The sequence below is a fragment of the Caretta caretta genome, chromosome 1, assembly GCF_965140235.1.
Source record: "Caretta caretta isolate rCarCar2 chromosome 1, rCarCar1.hap1, whole genome shotgun sequence".
Classification (NCBI taxonomy): Eukaryota; Metazoa; Chordata; order Testudines; family Cheloniidae; genus Caretta; species Caretta caretta.
In genome coordinates, this window is record NC_134206.1 from 329,154,802 (window position 1) to 329,167,805 (window position 13,004).

The following is a 13,004-nucleotide window of genomic DNA, read 5'->3' on the forward strand; positions in this document are numbered from 1 at the left end:
ATTGATCCATTACATGTACATGTAAACTGGGGATTGGTGATCACGCAAATATGTCCAAAATCAAATATGGGCATTGTAATATATCCCTTCTGTCCCAGAGAGAGTGCTCACCATTTATTCAAGAAAGAATAAGGCTACCTCACAGTGAAACAAAATGGCAGCAGAGAACTGGCCCAGTGCCCTTACTCGGTCCTGCTTTGAGCAGGGGGTTGGACTAGATGACCTCCTGAGGTCCCTTCCAACCCTGATATTCTATGATTCTATGATCAATGCTTTTCACCCACTGTTTTTTCTAGTCTTCAAAAATAAAGCTTAAGCATAATTTAGAGCATACATTTTCCTTTTTCCAGACTAAAAAGTACAAAGGAAAGAATAAACCCTGCAAAATTCACTACTTCAACATCGGATGAAAGGAGAATTCATTGTTTTATATTTTTTATTTTATTTTATTTTATTTTATTTTGTTTTCAAAATTATTTTACTTTATGGAAATCTTGTTGCTTTTGTGGTCTGCTTCTCATTTGTTTTTGTTTGTTTGTTTTGACATGTATGTTATGAGGGGATGCATTGTAGAATGGAGATTAGGGTTCTGAACCTGCTCTCTTTACTCAGGTGAAACTCCTGTTAAACTTCATGGGAGTTTTTCTTTGTCCTGGAATTATTCATAGTACTATTGAATTTTAGAATAAATACAGATAATTTAAATGTAAATTATTTAGGAGTAAATTAAACACACTGGATGTTAATCCTCTAGTTAAAAACCGAAACAGCCTTCTCCCTGTTGTTTTTACAGGTCCAACTAATAAAAAAAACCAAACCCCCAAAACAACTGGTATGAATGCGTACCACAGATTAACCACTGAAGACTGATGATGATACAGCCAGAACAACAGACTAGTCCTGCTGCTGAATGTACTAGGAATGTCTTAACATGACACTGATTTACATGGTTACTGGACAGAACCCTGAACCAGCACCTCACCACCTATCCCCGCTTCAGTTACTGAGTCATCCCCAGCACATGGCATTTCTAGCAGGAGTAAGAAAGGACTACATTGGGGTGGAGAGTATGTTTGCCCTATCTGGCCAGATATTTAGAACCAAAAAAGTTTGGAGGATAAGGGAGTCTGAAGTGATCAGAGACTATAGTCCATCGTTGAGCTCTGTGTATGAGAAGGTGGGTGGAAGAGGAACCTGTAATAGTTACTAAGGTCTCTATCATGCAAAAAGTTGTGTGGGACATCAATCAACTCAATGGAACTCTTCACTGTTGCAAATGTCTGCCTGTATGCACCCCTTTGCAGGAACTGGGCCTTTGATAGCCTCCATGAAATTGCTGGTCTTTGTTCTTTATACACAGCTATAGGTGTAAAACATGGTTTACAGACACTTTAGAAAAACGGATTTTACAAAGTAGATTACAAACAAACACCAAGACACGCGAGGGGGTGGGAGATTTACCTGATAGATAGTTTAGTTGCTTGCTTTAGTTTTTGTGCTTTACGTTAGTTCCATTTTAAAAAAATATATAGGTATATGGGCAAGTGTTAGAAACTGTCAGAAGAAATGTGTTTTTGACAATAGATTTTAAAGAGGCAAAGGAGGTTGTATGGCATTACGGGATCAGTGAGGTCATTCCAGGCATAGAGGCTATTGCTATGTATATTGCATTTACATAATAGAAAAAAACTTGTCACTTAATAGTTCTGGCCGTTTTAGGATAGAACATTCAAGCAGATTGTACATAGGATTTTCTGTTTAAATTGATAACATCTGATAAGACATCAAAGCAAAAACCTGAGGATGAATGTTTACAGAATAAACTGCAAAAATTGTGAATTGTTGTTGTTTTTTTCAGTGTTCAATGCCTTCCTAAATATGCATTTTCAGCTGAAAATTGCAAGTGTCAAGAAAATCGGGACAATGGTTTTAACTGATATAGCTAAGAATATTTTTTAAAATTCTCCAGTGGATTATTTTAATATACTTGGTCTGTAATGACCTATGTGCGTATATGACTTAACTGCTTAATACACTAAAGTGTATTACTATTGTCATGTAGCACACATTTGAAATCCAGAAAGAGCGATACTATAAACCTTAATTATTTTATTGCTTATGTTGTTTATTCTGTGGTCTTGACAGCCAGCTGTAAACCACATGTTCTACTGACGGTGATGTTGAAATTTTCTAAAAACCAGTTCATTTAGTTTAATATGAGGTTTTTTTGCCTTCTAGGAAAAGGAGCTTATCGGATAGAGATGAGTGACCTTTCTGATGTTAATTTCAAATCCTGATGCTGTAATTCTCAATTGTGTCCATTTCATGTGACAGATTATTACTGATAAATGATTTATGATTAATTTAGGAGTAAAAAAATAACAAACACCAATTGTTTTCTTCTAAATACAGTCTCTTTGCTAAAAATAAACCCTGAAAAAATATTAAAAATAAATTCCAAAATCAGGAACCCTGATTAGATATTGAGCAATGATATTTGTGAAATTTACATTTGCAAACTAATTTACAGTCTCTAAATCATTGTATATGTAGTGAGAGTAGTATTTCAGGACAGTTTCTTACACAGAACTGAAGTTCATTATTTGAGCTCCAAGAGTCTGCTACTCTTATTTATCTAGTTGTGCTTCTCCATGAGAAGAACCACTGTGTGCATGTGCGTGTGTGTGTGTAGCAAGGTTTTTAGTCAATGAAGTAAGGATGGCAGAATCTTGTCCTTTGAAAGAGTACAGAACTCAGCACACAATTGAGTGGTCCTTACAGAATTTTTATATCTTTCATTTCAGTGACTATTTCGACAAGTACATTCTTCGATGGCTTACTGGTAACAGGACTCTATACGTCTACCAGCGTTCAGGCTTCACAAAGTATTGGTGGCTCTAGCGCTTTTGGATTTGGTAAGTCTAATGTGATTAACAAACCTAGACTTGTATTTGTTGTAATTCAAAATATTCTGCAACTCAAGATAACAAATACTTAGTTTTGTAGAGAAATTAAGGTGAACACAATTTAAATAAATTGACTTTATATTGTGTGCTGGGACCTGATCCAAAATCTGTAGGAGTCAATAACTTCCATGAGCTTTGGATCAGCTCCTTAAACTGTGTGTGTAAAAAAAAAAAAAAAAGGGAGGGGGGGAACCAATCAGAAAGTCTCCATCCCAAAGACATGCCTTAGATGCACAGAATTGCATGCATTCCACAGAGAACCAATTCCCACAAGAAGACCCTGATTCTCTCACACAAATGACACTACAAGAGTGGTCACCTTTCCCTTCCGGGAAAGTTGACCAGATACTCCTTACCTCTGGAAATATTGAGCTGCTCTAGAGAGGAAATGATCTCTCCTCTGCTGGCACTGTTTTCACAAACAAACAGACACACACACGAATAAGTGATACATAGCAAAGTGATACATACAAAGCAAAAACTTGAACCTTAGGAAATGATAGATGGGCACGCATGTGCATCCAACCTGTGCACTGAATGAAGCCTAGATCCTGTTGGAAAAAATCATTTGTGATCATGTAGTTAAAGACTGTTCCATAGTGCCTATGTACAATGGGACAAAATTAAAATTGCATGGGAAGCATGAAGCTAGCATTTCTTAATATTTGAGAGCTTGACTCTGTGATCTAAATAACATTCTTTTAATGTAGCCTTTTATATAATTTTCTAGGGTTTTGTTAAGGGAAAAATGTAGATCAAACTTTTCTTTGCAATTGTAAAAACCTTCCTCCATTGCATATCTGTAGAGTTTGAACCCTGAGTTGTCAGCATTGTAGCACAGACTTTTCCCACTTGAGACATAGGACTAATTATGTTAGCTGGTGGTGGCAGATTAGGCTGCTACCCCGGGCAGGAGAAAAACAGGCTCTGGCACCATGTGCTACATCCATTGGGTAGTCGTCCAGGGGATTGTCCTGGATTGGCTCTGTCATAACCGTACAGCTAAGGGTAGCCTAGAATTCCTCCATACCTGTAAGGGGTTAAGAAGCTCAAATAACCTGGTTGGCACCTGACCAAAAGAACCAATGGGGAAAGAAGATACTTTCAAAACTTGGGTGTGGGGGGGGGAGGCTTTGTTTTTGTGTATTCTCTTGGGAAGCAGATAAGCATTAGGTCAGAAAACTCCTTCCCCTTATAAACCATCCTAAAAGTCTCTCATATTACAAAAATTGTAAGTAAAATCCAGGCAAGGCGTATTAGATTATCTTTTGTTCTGCTTGTGAATTTTCCTTTGCTGGAGGGAGGTTTATTCCTGTTTTTTGTAACTTTGAAACTAAACCTAGAGGAAGTTCTGCTGTGTTTTTGAATCTTCTGTTACCCTGTAAAGTTATTTTCCCTCCTGATTTTTACAGAGGTGATTTTTACCTTTTTTTTTAAATAAAATCCTTCTTTTAAGAACCTAACTGATTTCTCCATTGTCCTAAGACCCAGGGGTTTGGGTCTGTGATCACTTTGTAACTAATTGGTTAGGATATTATTCTCAAGCCTCCCCAGGAAAGGGGGTGTAAGGGCTTGAGGGGATATTTTGGGGGAATAGGAACTCCAAGTGGTCCTTTCCCTGATTCTTTGTTAAATCACTTGGTGGTGGCAGCATACAAGGGCAAAGAATTTGTGCCTTGGGGAAGTTTTAACCTAAGCTGGTAGAAATAAGCTTACGGGGTCTTTCATGGGGGTCCCCTCATCTGTACCCTAGAGTTCAGGTAGGGGAGGGAACCCTGACAGGCTCTTTTTCCCTTCCACCCCACCCCATAGTTGTGGAGGACTCATGCCTCCAGAGTGGGGGATGGGCTGCTGGCACCATGTTTGGGTCTAGGGGAGGGGGTTATGGAGGAAACACCATACTTTTCCCTCCCCCCACCATGAGTTGTAAGGGCTCCTGCCCTATTAGGTGCCACCCAGAGTTGGGGCCATATGTTAGGACCATGAGATTGCTTGGGGGAGCCCAACTCTTTCCCTGCTTTATTCTCCCCCAGCTGCTCTAGGTTCTCCCAGTGCTGCTGCAGTTTTGGAAGCAAGATGGATCCAGTGTTAGAATTTTTGTAGTCAGTTACAATTTTGTCATGCTACCTGAGGAAGGCAAGTGAAAAAAGGGAAATGGTGATACTTTTAACAGTTTTGATCTCAACAAGGTTTCAGAAGAACTTCATGAGCCGAAGAAAAAGCACTTTTTTAGCTGGAGGAGGTTCTTATGGGTGAATTTCAAAGGCCTGCAGCAAACTATGGAGGTCTGAGAGTTTTTCAAAGAAAAGGTTGCTAGAATTGTTTGTAATGGAAAGTGTTAGACAATTTGAATAGAGAAGTAACTAACAGCTGCCCCTATGCATATGAAAATAATTTACTTACACCCACATGCCCCAAAATTTGTTCTGAATAAAAACAGGTTTTTAGTCAATATTACTATGTCCATGATAATACAAAAGAGACAGGACCGAGTTGTAGTGAATAAAAAGGTGATTCTGTAGTCGGGCTGTTGATGCGGTTAGGTGGCCCTCTAGTTATCCGTAGCAGTGTAGCTCAAATATTAATTAAACACACTGTCTGGTGATAATCAACACATAGGTTTCCCATAAGTCCTGGCCTGGAAGGGATTAGTGATTATGCTACAAATGTGAGGGATATCTGTGAAAAGTGAGAACAGTTTTCACATACATTTCACATATATTTATCTAAGGTGGATTCTTCTATTACTGCTGGAGCAATTCTACTTGCTGAAAGAATCATATGAACTGAAAGAGAAGCCTCAGCAGAGTAACTGAAGGAAAACAGTCATTTCTAAATGGTATAATGTGCAGCATTTAACTGGAAGCATTTAATTCATAAAGAAACAGATTGGAAAACCAACTCCGCTGGGCAATAATGTCAACCACTTTTTCCAGTGACTGAACAATAGCTTTCTATTTAAACCAAAACTCCATTCAATATATATTATATGACTGATTATTTTTGTCCAGAGTTTTAGTAAAAGATTAAGGAGGAGGATTTTCAAATGTTCTGAAGGTTTTATCATTGAATTCATTGGTAAAAGTTAGGCCAATGGTAGAATTAGGCCAACGCAGAGCACTTTTGAAAATCCCGCCCCAAGTGTGTACGAATAATTTGCAGCCACCTGTTTTTGCAGTTCATCTCTTGGAAGCATCTTCTGCATTAATATAAATTAGATTCTAAAAGAAGACTAAGTGAAAATCACAAAGATGTTGTCATATGCAGAGTTGGGAGAAACCCACTACTAGTAAATCCAGTTTGCATGGTTTTATCTTCTGCTGCCAAAATTTTTTCACAGTACAAGTCCTTTACCTTTGTTTCTTTGTCTGTTTTACAACTTTTATAAACGGCATGTAATACATAAACTCTCTACATTTGGTCAAGACTTAGTGATTTTTTTTTTTAAATAAGAACTCTTGCTTATTCTCAGATAACAGATGTCTCTACAGTCATTAACTCCAACCAAGAACATTTTGTACAAAATAGAATGGACATTTTGGTACTATGATTATTTGTGACCTTTAACTTTATCTGTTCATTGAGATGTAGCTGTTGCATCCAATCTTCTGCTTTATCTTGATGGTCTTTTACTGACACAGTTACTTACTCTGCAAGACTTAACTTTATTATGGCCCTTGCTTCTGAAAACAAATAATTGGGGCTTAATTTCCTAAAACAGATGTAAACGCAGTGCCTGCAGTATAAATATATCTCTGATCCGCTAAATGGGTAGTTATGCTGCAGCATATCTGAATGAGAGAAAAATACACATTTTGCGTTTGCACTAACCTGTTTGTATGTTTGTGTACATTTTATAGCTAAACTGTAAACACCTTGTTTATAGGAATCTTAAATAATTAGGAGGATGTAACACTCTCTGTTACAATGCACATTATTAACATTACTCTTATAACTTCTTGGTAACTTTCAGATAGCAAACATACATAGCAGGTTATTATCATTCTTAAAAAAAATCATTGAGTCTGTGACTTATCTGTTTCACCTCCAAAACATAAAATAGCCCAATTTTTTAAAAAAGGTTTTAATACCAAATATTGGTTCATTAATATTCACTGATGGTAGCTACCAAACAGCACCATTTTCACCCATCCCAACTCCACTTAGCTTGTGTGTCTTCTTGCTCTGCATAAGAACCATTCAGAGGGAGGCAAAATGCAGATATCACAGGTACTTTCTATGGTGCCTGAGACAGCATGGGAATCACGTGCCAAACTGTGAGTCACTGGAAGGTTGAGTACCATTGTTGTATAGTATTTTTATATATCCAGATCCATGATGTAGATGAGGTACCTTCATATTTGATTTGAAAACTGTAAATGATAGAGATTGTACAGGGTTTATGTACATATCTCAAATTTCTGGGATGGCCAGTTTACTGTCAACTATAATATTGCAGTATGAAATGTTAAATAGTTTAAATCAAACATCAGAGAATATTAGTAATTTCCTAACAACTCACAAAAGTAAGCAGAAAATATTATGTTTAACTAGGTCTGACTAAGAATGATGGTTAAGTAAGATATTTAATAGGGTCTAAACAGGATTGGTCATTTACAAAAAGGCAAATATATTTTTCCTTAAGTTTCTTCACTGGCATTATCATACATAAAATGTGTGTGTTATGTTGTGCTCCTCACTGTGCCCAGTATTTATAGAACATACACAACAAAACAAAACTTGATCTCTTCTTTATGTGTCAGATATCATTTTGTAACCTAACTCTTTAAGTGTTAACATATTCTTGGAATAGTAGTTAAAAAGACTCAATAACAAGACTCTCTAAAACGTGTGCACTCCTGACCAAAAGGATCTCAAAGCCTAAAGGCCAGAAAAAAATTAAAGCAGAAGATATGCAAAATCAGTCATGCATAGTTTGAAATATCTCATTTTTCTTGTCAATATGAATACTGAAACACGATGCCCTGAGGAAGTCCGCTGTTTAATTATGAATATCCCTTTATGCGTTGCAGAAAAAATGTTTCCATCTCTGACCTGTCTTTTGAGCTGCAGCTTAACCATGCAAACTGTAGGGCTTATTGTGTTATCTGAGCAGAGTTGTTTAAATGGCATTTTAGATAAAATCTCATTTAATTTTTAATTGCTCTTTTTCTTTGCTTGCTCTTAAATTTAAATATAAATTCAAGAAAATCATTGGGATGATCACGATGACCTGGTGCTATTGTGCTCTCTCCTAACACTGGCAGTAAAAAAGAACCATGAGAACAATGGTGATAACAGCGTTTAGTTTTTAGGCTCATTTGGGAACTTACCCTGTGAAGTGGTGAAGGCCTCCCCAATAGCAATCAGTACATTGTAGGATCAGATCCTAGAGGAATGAAGTAGTTTTAAAAATATATTAGCCACAATGTTTAATGTATTTCAGGGTCACTGGAAGCAAAGTAACAACAGAGACAATGGCATGTGTTTACTTTTTGAAAGAAACATAAAGCACATTGCTAGGAAGGCTGATAACAAAATGAAAAATGAAACAATGTTATTGGAGAAGCAGATCTACCTATCTGTCCATCATATATGGATGGGATTGTCATAGTACATACGGAACTGAACTTAAAAAACAAAAATTGGCTGAGACTGTGTGAGGCCTAAAAACGTCAATTTGGAGACTTGTGTGTGGCATTTTGTGGAGAAGAAACTTGACAGAAGTTGGCCCTTACAAGAACTGGAGGGATGAAAACTAGGACACTGGGCTTGGTAGTGTTTATCTGTGTAGTAGGATAGAACAGTGTTCCCCAAACTTGGGACGCCGCTTGTGCAGGGAAAGCCCCTGGCGCGCTGGGCCGGTTTGTTTACCTGCCGCGTCCGCAGCTTTGGCCGATCGCGGCTCCCACTGGCTGCAATTCGCCGCTCCAGGCTAATGGGGGCTGCGGGAAGCGGCGGCTAGTACGTCCCTGTGGCCCATGCCGCTTCCCTCACCCCCCATTGGCCTGGAGCAGCGAACCGCGGCCAGTGGGAGCGAAATTGGCCGAACCTGCGGACGCAGCAGGTAAACAAACCGGCCCGGCCCACCAGGGGCTTTCCCTGAACAAGCGGCCTCCCAAGTTTGGGAAACACTGGGATAAAATTCTCTCTACTGCATGAAATACTAGGGGGAAGTTTAATGGCCTGTGTTATGTAGGGGGTCAGACTAAACTATCTTAATGGTCCTGTCTGGTGATAAAATCTATGAAATCTTTCCAATAGATCTATCTTTCATGCTGTCACGATAATTATCTTTTAACTACCTAACTTAGAAAAACATTTGCTAGAGACCCAAATGCTGTTAATTCTTCTCTGCGACAGTTGGCTCAAGTTACTCCACTCATGTCACTCCATTCAAGCTAGCCTAGCTTGAATGAGAGTGGCCACACTTCAAGAAAACTCTGAAGATACACAGAGTGACTGGATTAGCAGCTGATGGGGGCGTGTAACTCAAGCTGCTGCAGCCCCACTGCATTACTGGCTCCAGCATCAGAAGCAGCGGTGCTTCAGCCCATACCAGCTGACAGGCCAGCTAGCTCAAGCTTTAAGCACCACTTAAAGCTAGAGATTTTTGTGTGTGGTCAGGTTAGGGTCAAAACTCAAGTTGTAGCTCACGGTGACAATGCAGTGACAACAAGCCCTAAGTTAGTTTCCTCTGTTTGGAATCATTGGGGGTGGGTGGGTAGGGGTGAGTTATACTGATAGGTTTATTCCAAAGGGGTTAGGTTTCTATGTTTATAGGCATAAAAACATATATTCTCTGGCCAAGTGAATGGGTCACTTCTGCTTTCCTGTGTGGACTTTACCATCTTATCAAAATATTAATTTGAAAATTCGTCTAACAATCGTGTTAGGAAGGAATTAGTGAGCTGATTTGGGTAAAATGTAATGAAGGTCCTAAATCTTTGTCCGTTGACCCAAACAGAACCTTTGGTAAGGCTCAGTTAGACATGAACTGTAAAGCTAAAATCAGAATTGAGAGAAGACAGAAATATGTGCCGTATGCCTGACTAAGCAGGCTGTGAGAATCTTTCAGCACAGAAAAAAGCTTTAAACCTACTTTTTAATATGACTTATTTTCTCCTTGTGAGATCTCCTGGCATATACTAGTTCACTAAAGATATCTCAAGCTGCATCTTTCTGTATCATCACTTATACCATTAGTCCTCAATTAGTGCAGTTTGTGTTTCTGGGCTCAGCTCAATTTTCATTTTAGTGTTGTTTATCTTCAAGTTTCCACTCTCCTTCCTTGTCCTTTCCAGGATTCCCCCTTGTCCCACTCCCCCTCTAGTCCTCAAATATCCTTCCCTATGGACTCATCTTCATCCTTGATTATATTCCTTACCCCTCTTCAACTGCTATCCCTCTCCCCATGTATGAGGGCCCAACTGACAATTTTCAAATCAAGGTTGGATGTTGTTCTGAAAGATATGTCCTAGGAACTATTTTGGGGAAGTTCTACAACCTGTGTTATGCAGGGGGGGTCAGACAATCACAATGGTGCCTTCTGGCCTTGGAATCCATGAACGTGGCTGATGGCCTCACTGCTACGTCTTAGTATATTTGCTTATTGCACCCTTCAGTTTTATGGTTACTTGTACCCCAGGACTGCACCTCTTATGCAAAGCTGTAAAGCAGGAAATCTCTTGTTCTGACATTTTCCTTCAAAGAGGTGTTGCACTTTGAGGAGCAAAGAACTGGAAGGCTTCAGCATGCAATGAGTGGCCCTATTGGGAAGCTACAAGACCTTCTGCACTCTCTTTTAAAAGCGAAGGAGGGAGACAGCAAGAGGGGTGAAAATTACAGGTAGGAAACTGGAGATTTGATGTGGGGTTTGGTGAGAGTGAGGGACTGGGAATTGGATTCAAGTTATATCAGGAATGGGGGTTGCGGGAGTGAGAGGAGGAAGTTAGTGCAGTGCATGAGATGAGGTGTCTGGAGTGCATGCTGCACCCTGTAAGAGCATGCAGTTGGAATCATTCTGATTTGTGCTCCCTTTAGCCATCATAGGAATTGGGCCCATTTCAATCACAATTCATCTGATACTCCTGAGTGAATTCTGCACCAAAAATTTAATATTCTGTGCCAAAAAATTAAATGTTCTGCACACATTTTAAAATTCTGCAAAATTCTGCATTTTTATTTGTCAAAATAACACAATATAAACACACCATTTTCAATTATTTGCTGACAAGTGTTTTAAAATAAATTACCGAAATAATTGCAAATGGTGTGATTATATTGTTATTGTGTTTCTATGTTATTTTGACAATTAAAATATTCAAACTTTGCAGAATTTTAAATTTTAAAATTTTTCTATGCAGAATTCCTTCAAGAGTACTGGGGTTCTGTGTGGGGCAATCTGGGTATGGGCAGCTCGGTGGGGGGAATCTGGGTGCACGGCTGTTCGGTGCAGGGTTCTGGGTCCAGGGGGAATGTGACTCTGCAAGGCGGGGCGAGGTGAAGTTGGTTAGGGCTCAGTGGAGGGGGAGAGTGGGACTTGGTCGGGTGGGGGCTCATGATGCAAGGGGTGAGGCTCGGCAGGGTGGGAGTTTGGAGGGCTCTGTGGGGGGGGGGTGGTCTGGGTGCTGGGGCCTCCTGATATGGAGGGGGCTTGGTGGGGGGTTCCAGGTGTGCATGTGGGGGGAGGGGTCACTGTACAGGGAGCTGCTCCCTCTGTTCTCCCAACCCTGGTGCATCCAGACCTCCCAACAACAACACCCCTGCTGAGCCTCAACCCCTGCACCTGGAAACCGCCTCCCAGCCTCAACCCTCCGCACCCAGACACCCCCCCACCCCCATGCTGCAGAGCTTCCTGCAGCTAGGGGAAGCACTGGTGCAGCTTCTCTTTGCTTCCCCGCAGATACCATTTTGCAGGGGGCATTTTTCTGCTGCACTGCAGTTGCACAGAATTTGCCAAGGAGTAATCTGAGAGCTTCTAGTGCAGCAGGGCACTTCCACTGCCCCTACACTGATCTGTGTATTAGGATCACTACCTACCCTTCAGAGACTTATGCTCAAATATAGATATTTGTGGAGTAATGTTTTAGCTTACAGCTCTAGATAAAGGAAAAACATCTCCCGTTACCATTATAAGAGATGGAAAAAAGCCAGCTGTTGAATTTTATGCATAGGTGAGCCTATGAAGATTTTTTCCAATGGCTATACTCACAGCTTTCAAAATAGGGAATATTCGGTAAAATGTTATTTTTAAAAAAAGTTTTCAGCTACGCACATAACATTTTTGGAGAGCTGCTTTGTGAACTACTGAACTTGCTTCAGATCCCTGGTTTACTTTGTGACAAGCCAAATGGGCTCCAGGACCCTCCCTTCACACCAGAGATACATGCCAGAAACCAAACAGATGGTAAACTAGGAAGAAATTACCCTCGGCATTCTCATTAGAACAGTTGGGGAAATTTTAATAGGCCCCCATTTGCCTTGTGCTGTATCTAATACCCTTTGAACTGCCACTTCTTTTTTTGTTACAAGTCAACTACCGCCATGTATATTTTAATAGGGATTATCAAACACAATTTGCCCAGAAGATGTACCAGCCGCCCACTGCTAATTAGCCAACTTTAAATAATCACTGAGTTCTGGAATAATTGGAAAGAAACAGTGTTTTTCCTGCCAAAGCATAATTACTAATTAACAGGAAGATAAAATATCTGTATAGCAGTCATATCTGGGAGAATCTGTTAACAGTAATTAAAGTGTGAGTTGATGCCAAGCTGACATTGGTCAAGAAAGTTTACATTTGAATATAGTTTTAAGATTCCTCTCATTGTCAACATTCTGTACCAGAACCATAATGACAGTGAAATCTTTAAAGATAAAATGTCATGGCATTGTCAATTCTATTTAATGTACTTACAGTCAGAAGTTGACCCTTCCTATAAAAAGTGCCTGTCTCCTGTCATACGCATTACATATAGAATTTGATTTTTTTTAATCCAGTATATTTTCATAATCATAAAATTGACAATAATTGCT

The 13,004-nt window shown here is 39.5% G+C and overlaps 1 protein-coding gene across 2 annotated transcripts in view; it reads left to right on the forward strand.

Annotated features, from left to right (window-relative positions):
- Positions 1-13,004, forward strand: part of RELN (reelin) — a 468,214-nt gene that overhangs the window by 73,638 nt on the left and 381,572 nt on the right. For both annotated transcript variants that reach the window (XM_048836399.2, XM_048836401.2), the window contains exon 2: positions 2,805-2,915. In XM_048836399.2, coding sequence (XP_048692356.2) covers positions 2,805-2,915 — 111 coding nt within the window. The remainder of the gene's footprint in view (positions 1-2,804; positions 2,916-13,004) is intronic.